The sequence below is a fragment of the Leptodactylus fuscus genome, assembly GCF_031893055.1.
Source record: "Leptodactylus fuscus isolate aLepFus1 chromosome 10 unlocalized genomic scaffold, aLepFus1.hap2 SUPER_10_unloc_1, whole genome shotgun sequence".
NCBI lineage: Eukaryota > Metazoa > Chordata > Amphibia > Anura > Leptodactylidae > Leptodactylus > Leptodactylus fuscus.
Window position 1 is genome coordinate 798,421 of NW_027439814.1, and position 25,299 is coordinate 823,719.

A 25,299-nucleotide genomic window follows, 5' to 3' on the forward strand; every position below is an offset into this window, starting at 1 on the left:
CCGGCTCTGAATTCACTCTGCCAGGCATCGGGCCTGGGCAGAGCCGACTGCGCATGTCTGCACTACAAGCGACTGATGTCTGGCAGAGTGAATGAAGAGCCGGAAGACGCCGCGGGGAAGCTGCACGGAAAAGACTTCTAAAGGTAGGAGAAGAACCAGCGTTGATTGAGTACGAGTATTTCGAATACCGTAATATTTGATCGAATACCTACTCGCTCATCTCTAATAATAAATAAGATTAGAATTTTTTTTTTTTTTTTAAAAACTGACCAATAGTTCTTTAAAAATATCTTCATTTTCTAGTGGCATGTTCCCTTTAACCCTTTCTTTCCTGATTAATATAATGTCGGGGAGTTGGTACACTAGCATGCCTACCGCTCAAAAGACTCCCCCCCCCCCCCCTTCTTCTTTGATCTGAGCTTCGATGGACTGATATAAATGGAAGATTTCGAGTGATTCTTCAGAATCAAAGCTCTTGAGAGGTTTCATCTTGGGGCGCGTCACTTTCCACGCACTGAATATTAAATAAAGCTTCTTCTTTAATGAAAGTCTGTGCTGGTAAAGAGAAGCTTATTGGATAATATATTTCCCGTTCTGTATAGGAATACGAGGCCGGCCCCGTATGCGTCATCTGATGTTTAACCAGAGAGGATTTCTGGGTAAAACATTTGCCACATTCTGAACACGAGAACGGCTTCTCCCCGGTGTGAATTTTCTGATGTTCGGCAAGAGATGATTTCTGGGTAAAACATTTCCCACACACCGCGCATGAATATGGCTTCTCCCCTGTGTGAACTCTATGGTGTACCACGAGATCCGATTTCTGGGCAAAACATTTCCCACAATCCAGACACGGGTATGGTCTCTCCCCTGTGTGAGTTTTCTGATGATCTGCCAGGACGGATTTTCGACTGAAACACTTGCCGCACTCTGAACACGAAAAGGGCTTCTCCCCTGTGTGACACTTCTGATGTCCGACGAGAGACGACTTCTGGGTAAAGCATTTCCCGCATACAAGACATGAGAATGGCCGCTCCCCTGTGTGAGTCCTCTGATGTTTAAGAAGATCTGATTTCTGGGTAAAACATTTGCCACATTCCATACACGGATTTTCTCCCGTGTGAAGTCGCTGATGTTGAACGAGACCCGATTTACGGGTGAAACATTTCCCACAATCGAAACATGTGAATGGCTTCTCCCCAGTGTGAGTTTTCTGATGGTCGACGAGATTTGACTTCTGAGTGAAGCATTTCCCGCACTCCGCGCATGTATACGGCCTCTGTCCTGTATGCGTTTTCTGATGTTCAAAAAGAACGGATTTCCACGTGAAACATTTTCCACATTCTGAACATGAGAACGGCTTCTCCCCCGAATGACCTCTCTGATGTTCGACAAGAATCGATTTCTGTGTAAAGCATTTCCCACATTCTGCGCAGGAGAACGGCCTCTCGTCTGTGTGAATCCGCTGATGTTTGATAAGGCCGGACTTCTGGGTAAAACCTTTCCCACATTGGGAACACGAATACGGTCTCTTATCTAAGTGAATCAGCCGATGCTTTATTAGACTTGATTTACTTTTAAAATATTTCCCGCATTGAGAACATGGGAACAATTTGTCCCCCTTCTGGTCTGCGCTTTGCTTAGCATTCTGGGATTGGTCCGATGAGGTTCCAGGGTCAGACGTTAGATTTCTGCGCTGAAGGAGGGGGGGTACATTTGGGTTTATTGAAACGATCCGTGTTAGATTTTTACCACCCGCTTCATCTGCTGAAAAAAAAAAGAAAGAAAAATTTTAATATTTCTAGCCTTCTACACAACAATATAGTATATATACTTTTTTAAATATATTTTTTAATAATCCTAACATTAAAATTTGTTACGGTTTCATACAATTTGTGATCTGCGGAGGCTGGATCCCACACAGATCAGCTGCTACAGCCAGAAGAATACAAGCAACAGCCCCGTTCATTGCTTAGAGCTGTGCTGCATACGATGCCCATCCACTACAGCTGATCTGTACAGGGTCTGAGCTCCACAGATCAAAAACCTATCCTGTGAGTAGGTCATCAGCATGACGAAAAATTTCGACTGGAAAACAACTTTAAAGATGACCTTTCAGCACCTCCACTAACTCTTAACTTTCTGCCCCTTTAATAAACACTGCTCCACTGACTTTGGCACATTTGAATATTTTTTTTTGCTGTAGCCCCCACCATTCCTGAGCAATCAGTGCTATTAGTTTCAGCATCATGCTGATTAGGTTTTTTGTTATCAGATGGGCGGTCCCTGCCTGTCTGCTCCAGCCCAGGACCGCCCACCTGGCAGTAGAGAGCCTAATTAACATATAACAGAGGTAATGGCTCAATAATGGTGGGGGCTAGAGAAAAAATTCCAGCTGCGCCAAAATCTTTGGATGTAAAAAGGAATTGGTGACAGGTCCTCCTTAAGAGAATCAGATCAGGGCTGCAGGATGAGCCTCAGATGACTCCTCCTGATATTACAGAATGACGTCCAGGATCTACACGGGAGAGAGGGGGGCTCATATCTAATTTCAGCCCTCCTGATCACTGATCCTACTTCTTCAGTCTTCCTGTCTTGGGTCGTTAATGGCAGATTTGTCTCCAAATACTTTCATGTTAAGAAAACCCAAATGTATATCTTGGATCTTTTATTACAAGCCATGTTGCTCACCCCATATTCACTCCGGACGACCATGTAATAAACGTTCCGGAGCTACAGAGGTAACGGGAGTTATGAGGTAGAGCGTAGGAAGCAAGTTACGAGACGTCCATAATGCCTATGGGAGTTATGGAAACAGCATAGAACAGCCATGTTTGTCTCTGCAACTCCCAACAACCTGAGAAGGCCAAGCCAAGGTTATTGTCATCTCAGACACTGAAAGTCTCAGATGGGAATAACCCTAGAACTGCCGGATTAGTTGTGTATGGAAAAACGTACACTTTGCTTTATCCTGCAGATATCGAGACCACCGCTGCCCTATGTCACCCTATCTGCCCTATCACCGCTGCCCTATGTGACCCTATCTGCCCTATCACCGCTGCCCTATGTGACCCTATCTGCCCTTTCTCCGCTGCCCTATGTGACCCTATCTGCCCCTTCACCTCTGCCCTATGTGACCCTATCTGCCCTTTCTCCGCTGCCCTATGTGACCCTATCTGCCCTTTCTCCGCTGCCCTATGTGACCCTATCTGCCCTTTCACCGCTGCCCTATGTGACCCTATCTGCCCTTTCACCGCTGCCCTATGTGACCCTATCTGCCCTTTCACCGCTGCCCTATGTGACCCTATCTGCCCTTTCACCGCTGCCCTGTGTGACCCTATCTGCCCTTTCACCGCTGCCCTGTGTGACCCTATCTGCCCTTTCACCGCTGCCTTGTGTGACCCTATCTGCCCTTTCACCGCTGCCCTGTGTGACCCTATCTGCCCCTTCACCTCTGCCCTATGTGACCCTATCTGCCCTTTCTCCGCTTCTCTATGTGACCCTATCTGCCCTTTCACCGCTGCCCTATGTGACCCTATCTGCCCCTTCACCTCTGCCCTATGTGACCCTATCTGCCCTTTCTCCGCTTCCCTATGTGACCCTATCTGCCCTTTCACCGCTGCCCTATGTGACCCTATCTGCCCTTTCTCCGCTGCCCTATGTGACCCTATCTGCCCTTTCACCGCTGCCCTATGTGACCCTATCTGCCCTTTCACCGCTGCCCTATGTGACCCTATCTGCCCTTTCACCGCTGCCCTATGTGACCCTATCTGCCCTTTCACCGTTGCCCTGTGTGACCCTATCTGCCCTTTCACCGCTGCCCTATGTGACCCTATCTGCCCTTTCACCGCTGCCCTGTGTGACCCTATCTGCCCTTTCACCGCTGCCCTATGTGACCCTATCTGCCCTTTCACCGCTGCCCTATGTGACCCTATCTGCCCTTTCACCGCTGCCCTATGTGACCCTATCTGCCCTTTCACCGCTGCCCTATGTGACCCTATCTGCCCTTTCTCCGCTGCCCTATGTGACCCTATCTGCCCTTTCTCCGCTTCCCTATGTGACCCTATCTGCCCTTTCACCGCTGCCCTATGTGACCCTATCTGCCCGTTCACCGCTGCCCTATGTGACCCTATCTGCCCTTTCACCGCTGCCCTATGTGACCCTATCTGCCCTTTCACCGCTGCCCTGTGTGACCCTATCTGCCCTTTCACCGCTGCCCTGTGTGACCCTATCTGCCCTTTCACCGCTGCCCTGTGTGACCCTATCTGCCCTTTCACCGCTGCCTTGTGTGACCCTATCTGCCCTTTCACCGCTGCCCTGTGTGACCCTATCTGCCCTTTCACCGCTGCCTTGTGTGACCCTATCTGCCCCTTCACCTCTGCCCTGTGTGACCCTATCTGCCCTTTCACCGCTGCCCTGTGTGACCCTATCTGCCCTTTCACCGCTGCCCTGTGTGACCCTATCTGCCCTTTCACCGCTGCCCTGTGTGACCCTATCTGCCCTTTCACCGCTGCCCTGTGTGACCCTATCTGCCCTTTCACCGCTGCCTTGTGTGACCCTATCTGCCCTTTCTCCGCTTCCCTATGTGACCCTATCTGCCCTTTCACCGCTGCCCTATGTGACCCTATCTGCCCCTTCACCTCTGCCCTATGTGACCCTATCTGCCCTTTCTCCGCTGCCCTATGTGACCCTATCTGCCCTTTCTCCGCTGCCCTATGTGACCCTATCTGCCCTTTCTCCGCTGCCCTATGTGACCCTATCTGCCCTTTCACCGCTGCCCTATGTGACCCTATCTGCCCTTTCACCGCTGCCCTATGTGACCCTATCTGCCCTTTCACCGCTGCCCTATGTGACCCTATCTGCCCTTTCACCGCTGCCCTATGTGACCCTATCTGCCCTTTCACCGCTGCCCTATGTGACCCTATCTGCCCTTTCACCGCTGCCCTATGTGACCTTATCTGCCCTTTCACCGCTGCTCTATGTGACCCTATCTGCCCTTTCACCGCTGCCCTATGTGACCCTATCTGCCCTTTCACCGCTGCTCTATGTGACCCTATCTGCCCTTTCACCGCTGCCCTATGTGACTCTATCTGCCCTTTCTCCGCTGCCCTATGTGACTCTATCTGCCCTTTCACCGCTGCCCTGTGTGACCCTATCTGCCCTTTCACCGCTGCCCTATGTGACCCTATCTGCCCTTTCACCGCTGCCCTGTGTGACCCTATCTGCCCTTTCACCGCTGCCCTGTGTGACCCTATCTGCCCTTTCACCGCTGCCCTGTGTGACCCTATCTGCCCTTTCACCGCTGCCCTATGTGACCTTATCTGCCCTTTCACCGCTGCTCTATGTGACCCTATCTGCCCTTTCACCGCTGCCCTATGTGACCCTATCTGCCCTTTCACCGCTGCCCTATGTGACTCTATCTGCCCTTTCACCGCTGCCCTGTGTGACCCTATCTGCCCTTTCACCGCTGCCCTGTGTGACCCTATCTGCCCTTTCACCGCTGCCTTGTGTGACCCTATCTGCCCTTTCACCGCTGCCCTATGTGACCCTATCTGCCCTATGTCACCTCCTCTCTCACAGCCAATTCTTACAGTGTCTCCATCCAAATGCATCTCTATAGATTGATCTCCCTTTTCCTCACGTCTAGTACTTTGGGGAGAGACACTTTTTTTTTTTTTTTTTTTTAAATGTAGATTGTGAGCCCCACATAGAGCTCACAATGTACATTTTTCCCTATCAGTATGTCTTTTTTGGAATATGGGATGGAAATCCATGCAAACACGGGGAGAACATACAAACTCCTTGCAGATGGTTTTTTGCCCTTGGCGGGATTTGAACACCAGGACTCCAGCGCTGCAAGGCTGCAGTGCTAACCACTGAACCACCGTGTGGCCCCTTTTATTCTATTACTTCAGGACAGTCTCAATCTACAAAATTTCCTGCATTTATCCCTTCTCCATGCATTAGACCAGGGGTCTCAAACTTGCGGCCCTCGGAACGATAGTTTGCGGCCCCCGCGCAGCTCCCTGCATGTCCCTTTAGTGTTTTACTTAAACTTACCTCCGATCACTCCCCCGCTCTTATAACAGCAATAGAAAGTGATGGGTGATCGGTGGAAAGCTAGTACTACTGAAGTTTAAATCTAAAGGACCTGTGTGTGACGTCAGACGTCACGTGACTAGGGAGGCGTCTCTTAGTGTGCCGGCCGGAAGATGAAGAGATGTAGTACTGAGAGGAATGTGAGATGCAGAGTGGAGTGTGTGTGGCTCAGTAATCTAGGGGCAGAGATGGAGGGGGGGACATGAAACTGGGGGCAGAGATGAGGGGGAGCGTGAAAATGGGGGCAGATGGAAGGGGGACATTAAAATGGGGCAGATGAAGGGGGGATATGAAATTGGGGCAGATGGAGGGGGACATAAAATGGGGCAAATGAAGGGAAATATTAAACTGGGGGAGAAATGGTGGGGGGGAGATGAAGGGGGGCACTTAAACTGGGGACAACTGGAGGGGGCAGTAAACCGTGGAGGAAGCTGTAGGGGGACCTGTCTGCCTCTAGTTGCCCCCAGTTTATTGTCACCGTCCAGCTACCCCTACGGTTTAATGTCTGCTTCTAGCCTCCAGATTTTAATGTCCCCCTCTAGTTGCCCCCAGTTTAATGTCCCACTTCATCTGCCATTAATTTATTGCCCCCCTCCAACTACCCCCACTGTTTTATGTCCCCCTGCAGCTGCCCCAGTTTCATGTCCCCTCTAGTTTCCCTGAGTTTAAACTGGGGCACCAGGAGAGGGACCTAATACTGTGGGGCAGTTGGAAGGGAACATTACAATGTGGGGACATATAATGTACGGGTGACTGTAGGAGGATTATACTGTGTGGGGCCACATGAAAAATGAATCAGCATGGGCAGAGACATCATAAAATTGGGCGGAGCTAAATTTGCTGCGGTGAGCATAGCTTGTGGAAAACCTGATGCGGCCGGGTAAATTGAGTTTGAGACCCCTGCATTAGACAACTCCATTCCCTTTGACCCGAGCAGTTGTTTAGATGGACCACCAATACGTTGTGCAGGATCGTTGTATACCCCCCTAGAAACCTTTTAGTGACATACTATGACATGACATGAGCCAGAGAGCAGTGACGTTTCCAGTGACTTTCTACCACCTGAGGAGGCTGCAGAGAAGGAGAACGCCAGCATTTAGACATTGCTATACTTACGTGGGCTGATCTCTACAGGACTCTCCTCCTCCTTACACTGCACAACACTTATCGCATACGTTTCTTCATCATCATCCATAACCTCCACTTTAATATCAATAAGATCTTCAGCCTGAAAGGGAAAAAAAAATCAGCAATTCCTCCAAATGGGTTTTCTAGGCTTAACAATGGATGACCTATCCTTAGAATAGATGAATTGCAGATGGCAGGGGTCCCGGGTGTCAGCTGTTTGCAGACACTGCAGCGTTTAGGTGAGCATTGGGAAACTGGACATTGGGGAATAAGGTTGGGCTGGGAACAAGCCTTACGACCAATGCAAACTATGTGACATGGCCGCTGGAGTGGAAGCAACCCTGAGATCTTTTGGGGTGTGAAGTATCCTACACCACTACCCAACTGATCTTCAACTAATTACCTATCCCAAGGGACAGGTCATCAAGTCAGGAAGCCCAATAACCCCTTCAAGGACAGAATCAATCTTCAAACAGCGGATCCGCAGGGTTCCTGAGTATTGGACCCCGGCCGATCTTCAATTGCTGACCTCTCCTACTAGTATAAAATTGACCCAGTGTTGTGAATTGTCAACGGAGTGAACTTTTATACTCAAGAAACATCAGAAACATGCCAAGTTGGACCGGTCTAATGGTTTAGGGTGATGTAAGAGAGATATGTTCCAGTTATAGTGATGGCGGATCTCTTTCGGATAGCGATTATTAGGGAAAGGGGCGGCCCCTCTTTTTCCAATCCCATAATAAAGATCATGCGTCCACAAGGGAATGGAAGACGTTACAGTCAATCACCTCTTGGACCTGCTTGTGGTGCAGACCTGTATCTTATAGGACAACTTCAGTTCCGATGTGTGTGGTCTGAACAAAACGTGAACAAAGTCACATCATTTATCATGGCTGATGGTTGGTTTTGGTTATTTTTCAATAAAGGGCCCGGCTCAATGAAACAGGTATATTGCTTTGTGGGATGGGGTTAATAAACAAGAAGCCAAGAGGCCTCCCATTGCAGATTATAGAGACCGTTTGGTGGTCCCTCATCTCCATCTACCTGGTAATCTTCTGTGCACTCCTGGGGATCTACTGGACTGGAAGAACTCTCTGATGTATTTCTATTACTCGATCCATCTGCAGATAAAACACGCAATGAGTGAAGGCATGGCTTACATGTGATGTATGCAGGTGCCATCCCTTATAATCTATGAACGTCTTCTCCTACCTGGAGATACAGGAGGCTGATGCTGCTCAGTCACATCATCTTTGTACAGATCACCATGTCCTTCTACATACTTCCACTTCTTCAAGGGGGAATCTGACAACTGACAAGACAGTGATACCGTCATCACCTGCACACATCATCCCTGGTGTCCCTAATGTCCCGGCATTACCGGCAGCGCTCACCTCTCCAGTCAGCAGCTCAATGATCTTGTTGGTGAGGTCCAGGATCTTCTCCCGATTTTTCTTCTGATGTATCAGTGCCTGAAGTTGAGGCTCAGTGATGGCGGGGTGGGGACGCTTGCTAGGAGTGACACTTTCACCAGAGGTCTTCTTCACGACTACGCACTCCTGTATGTGGTGAGAGGAAACATCACTTTAGCGCAGGGCTGGAGAAAACCTCTGCAAACATCCAGGGCTGAAGATTTTTTTTCCATTTCATCACAACCAGGTTTGTTGCGTCTAAAGGGTTACTGCTCGCTAAAAAGTGTTATATTTCCCAAATGCACAGAATTTCTCAGACTATAAGACGCACTTAATATGGGAGGAAAGCGGGGGTGCGTCTTATAGTCCGAATGCAGCGTCCCTGTCCCGTCTGTGCGAAGCAGAGAAAGGTTACAGATCGAGGGTACAGGCGGCGCAGGCAAGATAGAAGAAAGCCTGTGGCGCCTGGACTTGTTTATCCTGACATCTGCCGTTTCGTTACGGTAGATGTCGGGTCTTAAAGATGGCAATCGCTCTGCAAGAGTGGCCACAAGTATTAAGAGCTAATGCCCGCGATCACGCATTACTAATACGGTGTATGGACTGTATTGCAGTCTATGGGACTCGCAATCAAATGATTGCAAGTTCAAACCCCCTAGGAGGGGACAAATAAAATATTTTAAAAAAAATAAAATAAATAAAATAAATGTATATATATATATATATATATATATATATATATAACATACATACACATATACTCGAGTATAAGCCGGATTATTCAGCACAAAACCTTAGTGCGTCTTATAGTCCAAAAATACGGTACAATTCTTCCTCAGAATCTGTTTGCAGATTATGACAGAACTGTGGAGTGAGGCCTCACGCAGAACTGTAGATAAAAGAACGGAACGGATGTGTGTCTGGGCAATAGAAAAAAAGCCACAGAACATGGAGCCGCTACTGTAACTGTCCACATTTGTGACTTGGTCAATTCATTTGAAGATATGGGTCAGTGAAAACCACGGCTGACACAAGGATACCGGTGTGTGGGTCACCCGTCATGTTCTTCCTGACCCCCACATTGCACAATGGTCTCATGTACATAATGGAGCACGCAGGCCGAGGGAAGTTCTCAGAGGTTGTTTTCCCGGTCCAGTTTAGGACCTGCTCTATAATTATCAGAGCACCAGAACCTCTCCGAATATTCCAGGGCTACTCACTCAGTCATGGCCCGTTCACACGGGCACAGAGGGGGCAGATTATGGCGCATAATCCAGGTCATAATCCGCCCCCTCACAATGGTGGTCTATGGAGACCACTAGCGTTCTTTTTTTCTGATACCCCAATCACATGGAAGCTTTAGGGCAATAAGTGATCGGCACTTCCGTCTTAGGGATAGGGAATGAGTGTCCATAACAGGAAACAGAATCCCTCACCTCTCCAGTCAAGAGGCATACAATCTCCAGGGTGAGGTTTAGTATTGTTTCACCCATCCTTGTTCTATCCTTCTCCATCCTTGGTGGGTCACTCAGGACAAACGGTATGGTCTTCTAGAAGATTCTATGAGGAGACTTCCTGGAAGATCTCAAACTGTAGACACAAAAGAGACAAAAGACAATGTAAGATTATTAGAAGGAAATACTGAAATGTATTTGGAGCTGCAAAGATTCTAAGAAAAGGAATGGAAATCTAGACCATCATGGTGTTACTCCTTAGGCTGGTCTTACACGACCGTAGCGGTGTTTGCAGTCCGCAATTTGCTGATCAGCAACACTAAATTTCACTCCAAAAAGTCATTCCGCAGATGTCCGTGTCCATCTGCACGCGCCCATAGACTTCTACGGGACAGTCCGTGTCGTGCCGTTATGTCACTGACTTTGTGGACCTGCGGTATTCAGTGCAGACCCCAGTCACGACACGGCACTCCACTGAAACTGCCCTAACCAAAGTCACCAATGACCTTCTAACCGCCAAAGCCAAGCGCCATTACTCTGTCCTCCTCCTCCTCGACCTCTCCTCTGCCTTTGACACAGTTGACCACTCCCTCCTGTTAGAAATTCTCTCATCCCTTGGTATCTCAGACCTGGCCCATTCCTGGATCTCCTCATACCTCACCGACCGCACATTCAGCGTCTCCCACTCGCACACCACCTCCTCACCACATCCTCTCTCTGTAGGTGTCCCCCAGGGCTCCGTCCTAGGACCCCTCCTGTTCTCCATCTACACCCTTGGCCTGGGCCAACTCATAGAATCTCATGGCTTTCAGTACCACTGCTATGCCGATGACACCCAAATCTACATCTCTGGACCAGACATCACCTCCCTGATGGCCAGAATTCCAGATTGTCTAGCGGCCGTAGCCTCCTTCCTCTCCTCCCGCTTTCTCAAACTCAACATGGAGAAAACGGAGTTCATCATTTTCACCCCACCCCGCATGGCCCCTCTACCTGACCCATCTATCATAGTTAATGGAACCACAATTACCCCTGTCCCACAGGCCCGATGCCTTGGGGTTATCCTGGACTCCGACCTATCCTTCAAGTCACACGATCAAGCCCTCAACACCTCTTGTCGCCTCCAGCTCAAGAACATCCACCGAATCCGCCCCTTCCTCACCCAGGAAACTACCAAGATGCTCGTCCAGGCCCTCATAATCTCCCGCTTAGACTACTGCAACACCCTTCTCCATGGACTCCCAGCTAACACCCTCGCCCCCCTCCAGTCCACCCTAAACTGCGCTGCTCGCTTAATCCACCTCACCCCCCGATCTTCATCGGCTGCTCCCCTCTGCCAGTCCCTCCACTGGTTACCCATAGCCCAGCGAATTGAGTTCAAGCTACTAACGCTGACATACAAAGCCATCCACAACCTGTCCCCTCCATATATCTCTGACCTCATCTCCCGCTACCTGCCCACACGTAACCTCAGATCCTCCAATGACCTCCTACTCCGCTCTGCCCTCATCCGCTCCTCACACAACCGTCTCCAAGATTTCTCCCGTGCATCCCCCATACTCTGGAACTCCTTACCACGACACATAAGACTGACCCCCACAATCACAGGCTTCAAGAAGGCCCTGAAGACTCCCCTATTCAGGAAGGCCTACACCCCCCAATAACACTATCACCGCACTGCCATCTGTACAGTCTCCCCCTCTCCTTCTGTCTCTACCCCCTTCCCTCATAGATTGTAAGCCCTCGCGGGCAGGGCCCTCTACCCCACTGTGCCAGCCGATCACTGTTAGTATTATATCTACCTGTATATTCTGTGTATTGTATGTAACCCCCAAATGTAAAGCCCCATTGAATTAATATAATAATGTAAAGCACCATGGAATTAATATAATAATGTACAGCACCATGGAATTAATATAATAATGTACAGCACCATGGAATTAATATAATAATGTACAGCACCATGGAATTAATATAATAATGTACAGCACCATGGAATTAATATAATAATGTAAAGCACCATGGAATTAATATAATAATGTACAGCACCATGGAATTAATATAATAATGTACAGCACCATGGAATTAATATAATAATGTACAGCACCATGGAATTAATGGCGCTATATAAATAACCACTAATAATAATAATAGGCTGCACTGAATACAATGTGTCTGCAATTGGGAACCCACAACTGCGGACTTAATTTACGGTCGTGTAAGACCAGCCTTACCATTATAAAAGGGGGAAAATACACTAAAACACAAGGAGCTATGCACTAAGCACAGTGACACCTACATGCACCCCCAGGCCCATCCATATACATCCCGGCTGCGCTCAGGTTGAATGTCCAGTGGGAGAAAGATCTTGTAGTCTTCTCTTTCTGGGAAAACTCCTTTAAGTTTAACCCTAGAACGCATACGTGGGGCCTCGCAGGCCTGCCAGGTTACTTGTTTTCTATTTTCTGTAAAAGTACTTTAGTTTGAATTTTGAAACTCTAGGTATTCCTCAGGTATATAGTTGTTAGTAATTTCCAGTTATTCATATATTTTTATGTTATAGGCATTTCGGTATAACAACCTTTTTTTGAGACTACCCCATATTCACGCACCTGGGGCCTTTTAGGCCTGTTTACAATTATCATGGAATAACTAAAAAAAAATACTTTTCAAAGTTTATTGCAAAGTAAGGATGCATTCCCACTAGTGCTGGGGTCCGCCGGGACGGGATTCCGTAATGGATCTGACCTCCTGGTGACCCCAGCTAAGGGTTTTTTGGGGCCTTGCAGGCCTGCCAGGTTACCTGTTTTCTATTTTCTGTAAAATTACTTTAGTTAGATTTTTGAAACTCTAGGTTTAATGTGTGTACACAGAGGTGGAACGTGAAACTGGGGGCAGATGAAGGAGGGGACGGCATGACACTGGGGGCAGAGATGGAGAGGACATGAATCCGAGGGCAGAGATGGATGGGACATGAATCCGAGGGCAGAGATGGATGGGACATGAATCTGGGGGTAGAGATGGAGGGGACATGAATCTGGGGGCAGAGATGGAGAGGACATGAATCTGGGGGCAGAGATGGGGGGACATGAATCTGGGGGCAGAGATGGGGGCATGAATCTGGGGGCAGAGATGGAGGGACATGAATCTGGGGGCAGAGATGGGCGGACATGAATCTGGGGGCAGAGATGGAGGGACATGAATCTGGGGGCAGAGATGGAGGGACATGAATCTGGGGGCAGAGATGGAGGGACATGAATCTGGGGGCAGAGATGGAGGGGACATGAATCTGGGGGCAGAGATGGAGGGGACATGAATCTGGGGGCAGAGATGGAGAGGATATGAATCTGGGGGCAGAGATGGAGGGGACATGAATCTGGGGGCAGAGATGGAGGGATATGAATCTGGGGGCAGAGATGGAGGGGACATGGATCTGGGGGCAGAGATGGAGGGGACATGGATCTGGGGGCAGAGATGGAGGGGACATGAATCTGGGGGTAGAGATGGAGGGACATGAATCTGGGGGCAGAGATGGAGGGGACATGAATCTGGGGGAGAGATGGAGGGGACATGAATCTGGGGGCAGAGATGGAGGGGACATGAATCTGGGGGAGAGATGGAGGGGGGGGGGACATGAATCTGGGGACAGATGAAGGGTGTGTATTTAAACAGATAATTTTCTTTTATGAAACTAACAAAATCTTCTCAGAAAACAAGGCTGACTGATCACCACTTATCACCATCTTTGATCTAAGTAGGCACTGCGTTGTCATTTCAGCCTGATATACCAACAATTGTTAGCACAAAGAGGTGTCAAGCCTCAGGACAAAACACTAAAAAAGATTGAAAAAAATGATAGCAAGTAAATGTTTAGTTTTTAATTGCTGTATTTTTGTTAAATATGTTAGTTGCTGTTACATATTACTACTTCATATCTTGTTTTCATGACTGCTGTTAAAATGTGTGTGTGACATTAGCTGCTGTGTGCGGCCCTCGCAACAACCTCTGGTTACTCATGTGGCCCTCGGGGTACCCTGAGTTTGACATGCCTGGTATACAGAATGGGGCATGTAGCAGAGAGACGCCGCAGTAGAGAGCATAGTAGGGGTCTGTGAAGGGGTCAGAGGAGGACAACAGACTGCAGCAGCATCCTACGGGCACGTGGTCACGCATATAACCATTGAGGCCAGTGATTGGGTGATACAGGTGACTCCTGAGCCCTGGAAGGCCGATGCCAGGGACCTATGGCTAGTATGGCAGAGTTCAGGACCGGTGTGTATGCTTTGCTTTTTTTCTGTGTTAACCCCTGGCCTGCTCGCCAGGGCTGTGGAGTCGGTAGGTCAAAACCCAACTACATCATAAATGATCAATCAGTGAAGATCCTCTAATTATACAATATTAACAATCCAGTGATTGATTCCTATGACAGTACATATATAACACGGATATCCTTAGATCTGCGGGGATTTGACATGTGGGACCCCTACACATAACTGGTCCCCGATGCAGGAGCCACCCTGATCACTGACCGTACCGACGAGTACATACTGCAATGCTGCTCACTGAAGTCTATGGGTCAGCGCTGTAGTACCTACACCTACAAATGTCATTAACACGCCCATATTTTAGGCTCAGCCTGCGCCCTCAGCAACGCAAACCTACGTGTTATTTACATGAGCGTTACGGTCATTTTTTTAGCAACACTATGTGCTATTGGTTAAAAAATTACAATGTGAAAAGCAGGCATTCCCCTCCATATATTATCTGCCTAGATATTAAAGAGGACCTTTCACCTCCTGGGGCACATGCGGTGTTATATACCGCTAGAAAGCCGACGGTGCGCTGAATTCACTATCGGCTTTCCTGTTCTGTGCCCCCGGTGAAGAGCTATCAGTGCCGGTACTGGAGCTCTTCACTGTCAGAAGGGCGTTCCTGACAGTCAGGAACACCCCTCCTAACGGTAGTGTCTATTGTGTTCCTTACCGCCCAGCCATGACGCTGAGCAGTGAGGACCCCCCCCAGTACTCGTCTATGGACAAGTACTATCAGGAGGGGAGGGGGCGCTCCTCATCGCTGTCACAGTACAGAGCTATAGACACTACTGTGACGAAGGGCATTCCTGACTGTAAGAACTGCCCTTCTGACAGTGAAGAGCTCCGGCACCGATAGTTCTTCACCGGGGACACAGAACAGGAAAGCCGATAGTGAATTCAGCGCTCTGTCGGCTTTCTAGCAGTGTATAACACCGCATGTGCCCCAGGAGGTGAAAGGTCAACTTTAGAGTTGAGCGAGTACTGTTCGGATCAGCCGATCCGAACAGCACGCACGCATTGAAATCAATGCACGCAGCCGGCACGCGGCGGGTTAAGCGGCTGGCTGCCGTCAAACCGGAAGCACCAGGTGCTTCCATTCATTTCAATGCGTGTGTGCTGTTCAGATCGGCTGATCCGAACAGTACTCGCTCAACTCTAGTCTTCTTTAAAAAGTAAATAAATAACATGAAAACAAATCCCTGGGTATCACCAAAAAGCAGGAACAAAATTATCTGAAAAACCCAAATTTTTTTTAAAAAAATCGTGTTTTAAAATTTTTTTTTTAAAAAAAATTGCATGCGCCAAATTAGTGCACAAGCTCGGTCAGCGCTCTGGGTACTTCTAGGAGACAGATGGGGGCGCTGTTCTGGGTACTTCTAGGAGACAGATGGGGGCGCTGTTCTGGGCACTTCTAGGAGACAGATGGGGGCGCCGCTCTAGGTACTTCTAGGAGACAGATGGGGGCGCCGCTCTGGGTACTTCTAGGAGACAGATGGGGGCGCCTCTCTGGGTACTTCTAGGAGACAGATGGGGGCGCTGTTCTGGGCACTTCTAGGAGACAGATGGGGGCGCTGCTCTGGGTACTTCTAGGAGACAGATGGGGGCGCTGTTCTGGGCACTTCTAGGAGACAGATGGGGGCGCTGTTCTGGGTACTTCTAGGAGACAGATGGGGGCGCTGCTCTGGGTACTTCTAGGAGACAGATGGGGGCGCTGTTCTGGGCACTTCTAGGAGACAGATGGGGGCGCCGCTCTAGGTACTTCTAGGAGACAGATGGGGGCGCTGCTCTGGGCACTTCTAGGAGACAGATGGGGGCACTGTTCTGGGTACTTCTAGGAGACAGATGGGGGCGCCGCTCTGGGTACTTCTAGGAGACAGATGGGGGCGCCTCTCTGGGTACTTCTAGGAGACAGATGGGGGCGCTGTTCTGGGCACTTCTAGGAGACAGATGGGGGCGCTGCTCTGGGTACTTCTAGGAGACAGATGGGGGCGCTGTTCTGGGCACTTCTAGGAGACAGATGGGGGCGCTGTTCTGGGTACTTCTAGGAGACAGATGGGGGCGCCGCTCTGGGTACTTCTAGGAGACAGATGGGGGCGCCTCTCTGGGTACTTCTAGGAGACAGATGGGGGCGCCGCTCTAGGTACTTCTAGGAGACAGATGGGGGCGCTGCTCTGGGTACTTCTAGGAGACAGATGGGGGCGCTGCTCTGGGTACTTCTAGGAGACAGATGGGGGCGCTGCTCTGGGTACTTCTAGGAGACAGATGGGGGCGCTGCTCTGGGTACTTCTAGGAGACAGATGGGGGCGCTGCTCTGGGCACTTCTAGGAGACAGATGGGGGCGCTGTTCTGGGTACTTCTAGGAGACAGATGGGGGCACTGCTCTGGGTACTTCTAGGAGACAGATGGGGGCGCTGCTCTGGGTACTTCTAGGAGACAGATGGGGGCGCTGTTCTGGGCACTTCTAGGAGACAGATGGGGGCACTGCTCTGGGTACTTCTAGGAGACAGATGGGGGCGCTGTTCTGGGTACTTCTAGGAGACAGATGGGGGCGCTGCTCTGGGTACTTCTAGGAGACAGATGGGGGCGCTGTTCTGGGCACTTCTAGGAGACAGATGGGGGCACTGCTCTGGGCACTTCTAGGAGACAGATGGGGGCACTGCTCTGGGTACTTCTAGGAGACAGATGGGGGCGCTGTTCTGGGTACTTCTAGGAGACAGATGGGGGCACTGCTCTGGGCACTTCTAGGAGACAGATGGGGGCGCCGCTCTAGGTACTTCTAGGAGACAGATGGGGGCACTGCTCTGGGTACTTCTAGGAGACAGATGGGGGCGCTGCTCTGGGTACTTCTAGGAGACAGATGGGGGCGCTGCTCTGGGTACTTCTAGGAGACAGATGGGGGCGCTGTTCTGGGCACTTCTAGGAGACAGATGGGGGCACTGCTCTGGGCACTTCTAGGAGACAGATGGGGGCGCTGCTCTGGGTACTTCTAGGAGACAGATGGGGGCACTGCTCTGGGTACTTCTAGGAGACAGATGGGGGCGCTGCTCTGGGCACTTCTAGGAGACAGATGGGGGCACTGCTCTGGGCACTTCTAGGAGACAGATGGGGGCGCTGCTCTGGGCACTTCTAGGAGACAGATGGGGGCACTGCTCTGGGCACTTCTAGGAGACAGATGGGGGCGCTGCTCTGGGCACTTCTAGGAGACAGATGGGGGCACTGCTCTGGGTACTTCTAGGAGACAGATGGGGGCACTGCTCTGGGTACTTCTAGGAGACAGATGGGGGCGCTGCTCTGGGCACTTCTAGGAGACAGATGGGGGCGCTGTTCTGGGCACTTCTAGGAGACAGATGGGGGCACTGCTCTGGGCACTTCTAGGAGACAGATGGGGGCGCTGCTCTGGGTACTTCTAGGAGACAGATGGGGGCACTGCTCTGGGCACTTCTAGGAGACAGATGGGGGCGCTGCTCTGGGCACTTCTAGGAGACAGATGGGGGCGCTGTTCTGGGCACTTCTAGGAGACAGATGGGGGCGCCGCTCTAGGTACTTCTAGGAGACAGATGGGGGCGCTGCTCTGGGTACTTCTAGGAGACAGATGGGGGCACTGCTCTGGGTACTTCTAGGAGACAGATGGGGGCGCTGCTCTGGGCACTTCTAGGAGACAGATGGGGGCACTGCTCTGGGCACTTCTAGGAGACAGATGGGGGCGCTGCTCTGGGTACTTCTAGGAGACAGATGGGGGCACTGCTCTGGGTACTTCTAGGAGACAGATGGGGGCACTGCTCTGGGTACTTCTAGGAGACAGATGGGGGCGCTGCTCTGGGCACTTCTAGGAGACAGATGGGGGCACTGCTCTGGGCACTTCTAGGAGACAGATGGGGGCACTGCTCTGGGCACTTCTAGGAGACAGATGGGGGCGCCGCTCTAGGTACTTCTAGGAGACAGATGGGGGCGCTGCTCTGGGCACTTCTAGGAGACAGATGGGGGCGCTGCTCTGGGTACTTCTAGGAGACAGATGGGGGCGCTGCTCTGGGCACTTCTAGGAGACAGATGGGGGCGCTGCTCTGGGCACTTCTAGGAGACAGATGGGGGCGCTGCTCATGGCTACACCAGTGGTCACGGTTACACACTAGGACTCCATTCTCTAATAATCGGGGTGATGCCCCCTCCATAGCCGGGCAGAGGAGGGCACCCTGTATATTAGGGGACAGTGATACCAGTCTGACTACACAACAGGAGCCGCGGCGCCATCTAGAGGATGCAGTGCAGAGACCGGATGTTATGGAGGGAGACACAAGGCACCGCACAGATAACAATACACCGGACACTCACGGAGCCGCCGACTCTCCCCGGAAAGACGATCTCTTTCCCAACACCACTCCCGGGAATTCCCCGGGACTTCCGGTCTGTGCGCACCACGTGATCAGTGTGAGCGGCGGCTGAGAGTCGGAGCGGCCGCCATCATGTTGTAGCTCGTGTGCTGAGTACAAGGCGGCGGCCATCTTTGCTAGTTCACAGTAGCGATGGATGGTGCAGGAGTAGCAGTAGATGTGGCCTGATGTTATATACGGACCCGTATTTTTTCCAGGGCACCACATACACTGCTGGCAAACTACAGCACTGCTCCTCCTTTCCCATAAGGCCACACACTGACTCCTTCACTAATGTAAGTGACTGGCCTGAGACTCCCCAGGGGGCTGTGACTGCGCCCTCTACAACTTCTAGATCTTTATGGGACTTTAGGGTCACAGTCGCCCCCGGGGTCACAGTCCAATCACTTAGGCTACATTCAGAGGACCTGGGAGCAAAATGGCCGGGGAAATGGTTTCTTTATCATGGCTCTCTCGCCTCTGTTTTCCCAGATCTCCCATAAAACAATGTTATACTCTGGGCTCAGCTCAAACATAAGCGTATAACTGGGAGAGCAGGGGAGGTGAGTACAAATAACACACACCTGTACTCACCTCTCCTGGGCGTCCTGTGGCGCCCTCTTCTGGCCTCTTGCTGACATCACATGAGGACCTAACGAGGCCTCCAGGATACGGCCAGACCTTGCGTCATTGATGGAAGCTTTCATTGTAGAAACCACTGGTTCTGGATTTCACCCTCACCACTCGGATCTTCGCCCCTTCCCTACTCTAGCACACTTAACCCTGTCAGCACTGGAGCAGGATAGCGATATCTACACGTACGGCTCCAGACCCCAGCACTTGCCCGGGTGTTATCGTCGGCCTAGACTACATCCACTACCAGCAGTCATGTCTTCCTTCTCTGCTTGCACACAATGCGGACTATTCTCATGCAGGTCATCAAAAAGAGGAGGCAGACTACTCCGACTAGGAGAACTAGATGGATTTCTCAGCAGGTGCCGCCTTACTACCAGGGATCTGTGTGGTTAGTACTTGCACCGGTGGTAACTTCACCTGCTTTTGCCTCCACTCTGCCCTCTTTTTTTCCAGGTAATTTTTTTTACTGCACATTACTTAAAGAGGACCTTTCATCAGATCGGGCACAGGCAGTTCTATATACTGCTGGAAAGCTGACAGTGCGCTGAATTCAGCGCACTATTGGCTTTCCCGATCTGTGCCCCGGATAAAGCGCTATCGGTCCCGGTGCCGTAGTGCTTTAGTGTCAGAAGGGCGTTTCTGACACTTAGCCAGGGACGTCCTTCTGCCTCGCGGCGCCTATCGCGCTGTACTGTGGAGCGGGGAGCAATGCCCCCTTCCTCTGCTCACACAGCTCGTCCATAGACGAATATTATCAGGAGCGGGAGGGGGGAGTTCCTCCCCGCTCCACAGCACAGCGCAATAGGCGCTGCTGGGCAGAAGGGCGTCCCAGGCTAAGTGTCAGAAACGCCCTTCTGACTATAAAGCCCTACGGTACCGGGGCCGATAGCGCTTTACACCGGGCACAGATCGGGAAAGCCGATAGTGCGCTGAATTCAGCGCACTGTCAGCTTTCCAGCAGTATATAGAACTGCCTGTGCCCGATCTGATGAAAGCTCCTCTTTAATTATAATAGTGATACTTTGTTACGGTCGCAGGATATATTAAGAAAAACTAATATCCTGCGGAGCCCACTGGGCTCAGAACTGCAGGTGTGAACAAGGCCTGACAGTTAAGCGCACTGCCGGGCTACACCTCAAACTAAAGTTCTTCTCAGCGAAGCCGCCACTACAGGACCGACAGCCGCTAAATGAATACGAAGTCTAAGTGGTTACTTCACCACTTAGACAACACAAATGACCAGGGAGCAATCACTCCACAGCCACCTGCAGTGGAGTACCACAGATACCAGCCTGCCTAAGGTACCTGACAGACTGAACTTATTACTGTGCTGGGCCAAACACACCGCCAGCGCCGCACCTCCCATGAGGCGACTGCTTCAGGCGGCACTATGCCAGGGCCCCAGGGAGGGCGGCATTTTTGCTTACCTAAGCCAGTAATAAAAATGATGTCTGAAACAGACAGGATGACTCAAATATAAATAATATTTATTAAAAGATAAAAACAACAGCAGTTGCTGCACACATAATATTATTATGTAATGGGGAGTGGAAACAACCCAAGAAAATGTATAAACCAGGTGGTGGGAGGCAATTATATACTAATCAGGCATATATAAAAAATACCAGGCCAGGCAAAGTGCAACAATAAGATAAAACACAAAACACACAGTGCTAAATAAATGTTAAAGCATACACCAATGAAGTACAATGATACATAATATATAAAACACCAGTGTTGATAATGCAGGGAAAACAAACCAAAGACCAAGCAAGGTATAAATAATGCAAGTAAAAGATGACCAATGCCTACCCACAGAACCTGGATACCCGACGCGCGTTTCACCTCGCACAGGCTGCGTCAGGGGATGTTTTTTACCCTGTGATATCGGGCTTTATATAGTATATAGACAAGTACTGATTGGCCACTAGTAAATGTGAATCATTGGTGTCAGCGGTGCTGCCGAATGAAATAAGAATACGCGCATGTGCGATACTCCCAAAAGATATCGCGAGAGTCAAGCGATGACATAAGACCTTCGATGGTAGTGTGCGCATGCGCTTGTGGGGGTTTTCTCGGCCTCCGTGCATGAAGGTCTTATGTCATCGCTTGACTCTCGCGATATCATTTGGGAGTATCGCACATGCGCGTATTCTTATTTCATTCGGCAGCGCCGCTGACACCAATGATTCACATTTACTAGTGGCCAATCAGTACTTGTCTATATACTATATAAAGCCCGATATCACAGGGTAAAAAACATCCCCTGACGCAGCCTGTGCGAGGTGAAACGCGCGTCGGGTATCCAGGTTCTGTGGGTAGGCATTGGTCATCTTTTACTTGCATTATTTATACCTTGCTTGGTCTTTGGTTTGTTTTCCCTGCATTATCAACACTGGTGTTTTATATATTATGTATCATTGTACTTCATTGGTGTATGCTTTAACATTTATTTAGCACTGTGTGTTTTGTGTTTTATCTTATTGTTGCACTTTGCCTGGCCTGGTATTTTTTATATATGCCTGATTAGTATATAATTGCCTCCCACCACCTGGTTTATACATTTTCTTGGGTTGTTTCCACTCCCCATTACACAATAATATTATGTGTGTAGCAACTGCTGTTGTTTTTATCTTTTAATAAATATTATTTATATTTGAGTCATCCTGTCTGTTTCAGACATCATTTTTATTAATTTGCTTGGATGTTTTTCTATTTACAAGCCTTTTTAGCATGTTTTCTTACCTAAGTCAGTCCAAGACAAGCTGTCCTGGACTGGCTTAGCACCGAGCGTTGGATTCGGGATGCCGCTGGAGCAGCGCTGCTCCAGCGGCCTCCCCTCACGTTCAGGCAGAGAGCCGGTCCTCTCCCTGCCTGCGAACGCCACTAAGTACTGCCCCCCACTTTTCACCCCACCCCCTTCGCTCAACCACACCCCCTCCGCTCCGCCGCCTCCTCCCGGGTGGGGGGGGGGGAGTGGCGTCTTTCTGTCGTTCGCCTTGGGTAGCAAAAGGGGTAGGTTCACCCCTGCACACAGCCACAGCACAAGTAACAAAGATTAGAGGCTAGCTAGGTGGAATTTCCCTGGTTAATTCTAGGGACAAATTCTAACAAAGTCCTGCACTGCCATGCAACACGTGGTATTTGATCTTAGAGCATCAGGCATCCAGCCCAGCCTCCTTAAATAGGGAAGGGGCGGTCCCAAACAAACAGCCCAGCTGCCCACACCGAGCATACATTGGCCAACACCCAAGTCAGATAGTCGACCACGCCCACCTGCTGCAAGGGAGGTTAACCCTATGAACGCTGGACTGCGCAGTGGAACAGGCTGCGACTCCCATATCATGGCCGCACCTGCTGCACAATCCTAACATACTTAATGGCAACAATCCTGACACTGAGTCTATGTATTTTTTTTTCGTTTTTGTTGTTTTTTTACAACCAAGTTTTTTATTAGATTAGTTCAGTCTGCAAGGCTGTATATACGAGCAGCAACAAAAAGACGCTTAAAGGGGCTCTATCATTGGGAAAACTCATTTTTAACTAAGCATATATTTGCATGGCCTTTAGTAAGGCTATTCCACACATACCTTTAATTTGTTAATCCTCTCAGCCGTTTTTGAATTAGCCCGCTATTATTGATATGCTAATTAGCAAGCACTGAGCTTCGGAAGTCTCTGTGATTCTCTCTGAGCACCACTTGTGTGATCTGTGTGTAAACAGGGGGGAGGTGAGAGCAGGGAGGCAGATGAGTTATCATCATCATCAGCCTCCCTGCTCTCACCTCCTCCTATGTGCACACATCAGACAGTGCTCAGTGAACTTCCAGAGTGCACCTTGCTGGCTAATTATCATATCAATAAAAGCGAGCTCATCCAAAAACGGTTGAGGGGATTAACAAAGGAAAGGTATGTCTGGAACAGCCTTTCTAAAGGCTATGCAATATATGCTTAGTTAAAAATGAGTCAGAATGTGAGCGCTCAAAACAGATCCCATTCATTTCAATGGGTCGTTACGGGCGTATAATGGCCGCAAAATTACGCGTGTTATACGCCCGTAATGAGTCATTGAAAAGAATGAAAGAATGGGATCTGTTTTGAGCGCTCACATTTTGACACGTGCATACGTGTACACGTTCCAGAATGCGAGCGCGTTAACTCCATGTGAACTGGCCCTTTCCCTGGATTCTGCAAGGAGGGAAGGAGGAGGCGGGCAACTTGGGAGAGTGATGCGGTCGGGCACTGGCCATATGCTAACAGGAAGACCTAGATTCTAAGGGTTGGTTCACACTAGCGCTTGTATTGTCCGCAAGGAATCCGCATGGAGACCCCCCCACCCCCACCCGGACAGAATGCAATCGCAATTGCAAGCGATGTGCTTGCAAAGCACATGGAGCCCATAGACTATAATGGGCTCCGTGTGCTTGCCGCGCATTGCCCGCATGAATGAATTGTGTGCGGCAATCACACGGAGCCCATTATAGTCTATGTGCTCCGTGTACTTAACTGCACAGCGCTTGCATTAGCGTTGGTATTCCGTTCGGGGGGTCTCCATGCGGACTCCTTGTGGACGGAATCCAAACGCTAGTATGAACCAACCCTAAGTCACTCAGCAATAAGCAGCAGAGCAAGCACTGCCTCTGGGACAGCATGTAAAGGACAAATGTTTTTTGGACCGATCTAAGAAAGCGCCCTGCGGCCTAGGAGTGGCCCTCAGCGAACCAAACCATCAATTTGTTTGGTCTTATATATTTTCTATACTTTTACACCATTTTATTTTACGTATTGTATTTTACTTTTATCTGAATTTGCTTATCCACTAATATATCTCTGTATGTATTTGTGGCTAGTACCGACCCACTCGGGTTAATAAATAATGAATATAACATTTATAAAGCTTGTTTCGTATTATCTTATGAGCCCAGGTACACTCGCAGGACGTAAGTGGAAGGTAAGAAAGGTGATCACAGCTGTGCCAAAGTGGCTTTGGTGAGGCGAGATCCTTCACACCATCATACTACACAAAAAACTTAAAAGGAGCTGTCTGGGAATGGCTGCTCCTCTCTTCCTCTCGGCAAGCGTGGTGTCACCACGCATGCGCAGTCGGCTCTGGCAGCAAGACCCTGTTAGAGCCGACTGCGCATGCTGGCTGGCGGCCATATTTGCGAGGCCGCAATTGCGCGCATGCGCAGTTAGCTCCGCAAAGTATTTGCCGAACAGAGTGTACTGCGCATGCTCAGTAAGATCCGTACAGCCCTCCGACGCCTGGATGAGTTCACTCGCGCCCGGGAGGGCTGTACGGACCTTACTGAGCATGCGCAGTACACTCTGTTCTGCAAATACTTCCCGGAGCGTACTGCGCATGCACAAACGGCTCTAACAGGGTCTCGCTGCACATGCATCACCTATGACAATGAAAGAAGAGGACACATCAGGAAGAAGGCGTCGCTGGATTGCCCAGTTCTGGCAGCAGTGCATATATGTGCTGTATATGAAAAGATTTTGGGGGTTCCCCACTCTAGAGCAAGCAACGTACAACTGTCCATGTGAGAGACACGGGCTCTCCAAATTAATGCCGGCTACTCTAAGTGATTGACCTTGTGCTTTGTTTATAGTCATAGCAAATGCAAGTCGGATTGGGAAGGGCATGTCGCTTGGTAGCAAAGGAATACGCGGAATGAAAACATTCGCTCTCTAGGGCTGGGGCCCCACAATACCGGAAACACCGTAATTTTCCCCCCATGGGAAAAATCGCAGCGTTTTACAGTACTTTCAAAGTGGATGGGATTCATGCGGATCCCGTGCCCACCTTGTGGAAAAAATCGCAGCGCAGACACGCTGCGATTTCCAAAACCGTTGCAGTTTTGAAAATCGCAGCATGTCAATTATAT

General features: G+C 49.9%; 1 protein-coding gene across 1 annotated transcript; it reads right to left on the reverse strand.

The window, feature by feature from the left end:
- Window positions 1-251: 251 nt before the first annotated feature.
- On the reverse strand, window positions 252-18,815 carry LOC142186401 (uncharacterized). The gene is made up of 7 exons (XM_075261250.1): window positions 18,736-18,815; window positions 10,076-10,229; window positions 8,622-8,786; window positions 8,440-8,539; window positions 8,272-8,348; window positions 7,216-7,327; window positions 252-1,767 (listed from the first exon to the last, which is right to left on the reverse strand). The coding sequence occupies exons 2-7, from the start codon at window positions 10,151-10,153 to the stop codon at window positions 467-469; spliced, it is 1,833 nt and encodes a 610-aa protein (XP_075117351.1). The 5' UTR covers window positions 10,154-10,229; window positions 18,736-18,815; the 3' UTR covers window positions 252-466.
- Between the last annotated feature and the right edge of the window lie 6,484 nt (window positions 18,816-25,299).

Excerpts from the sequence above, each read along its gene's own strand:
- LOC142186401 (XM_075261250.1), bottom strand. The coding sequence starts at position 10,153 with ATGGAGAAGGATAGAACAAGGATGGGTGAAACAATACTAAACCTCACC. Across the intron at positions 8,349-8,439 it reads TCAGCCTCCTGTATCTCCAG|ATGGATCGAGTAATAGAAAT; the intron begins GTAGGAGAAGAC and ends TTTTATCTGCAG. Across the intron at positions 7,328-8,271 it reads AGTGCACAGAAGATTACCAG|GCTGAAGATCTTATTGATAT; the intron begins GTAGATGGAGAT and ends TTTCCCTTTCAG.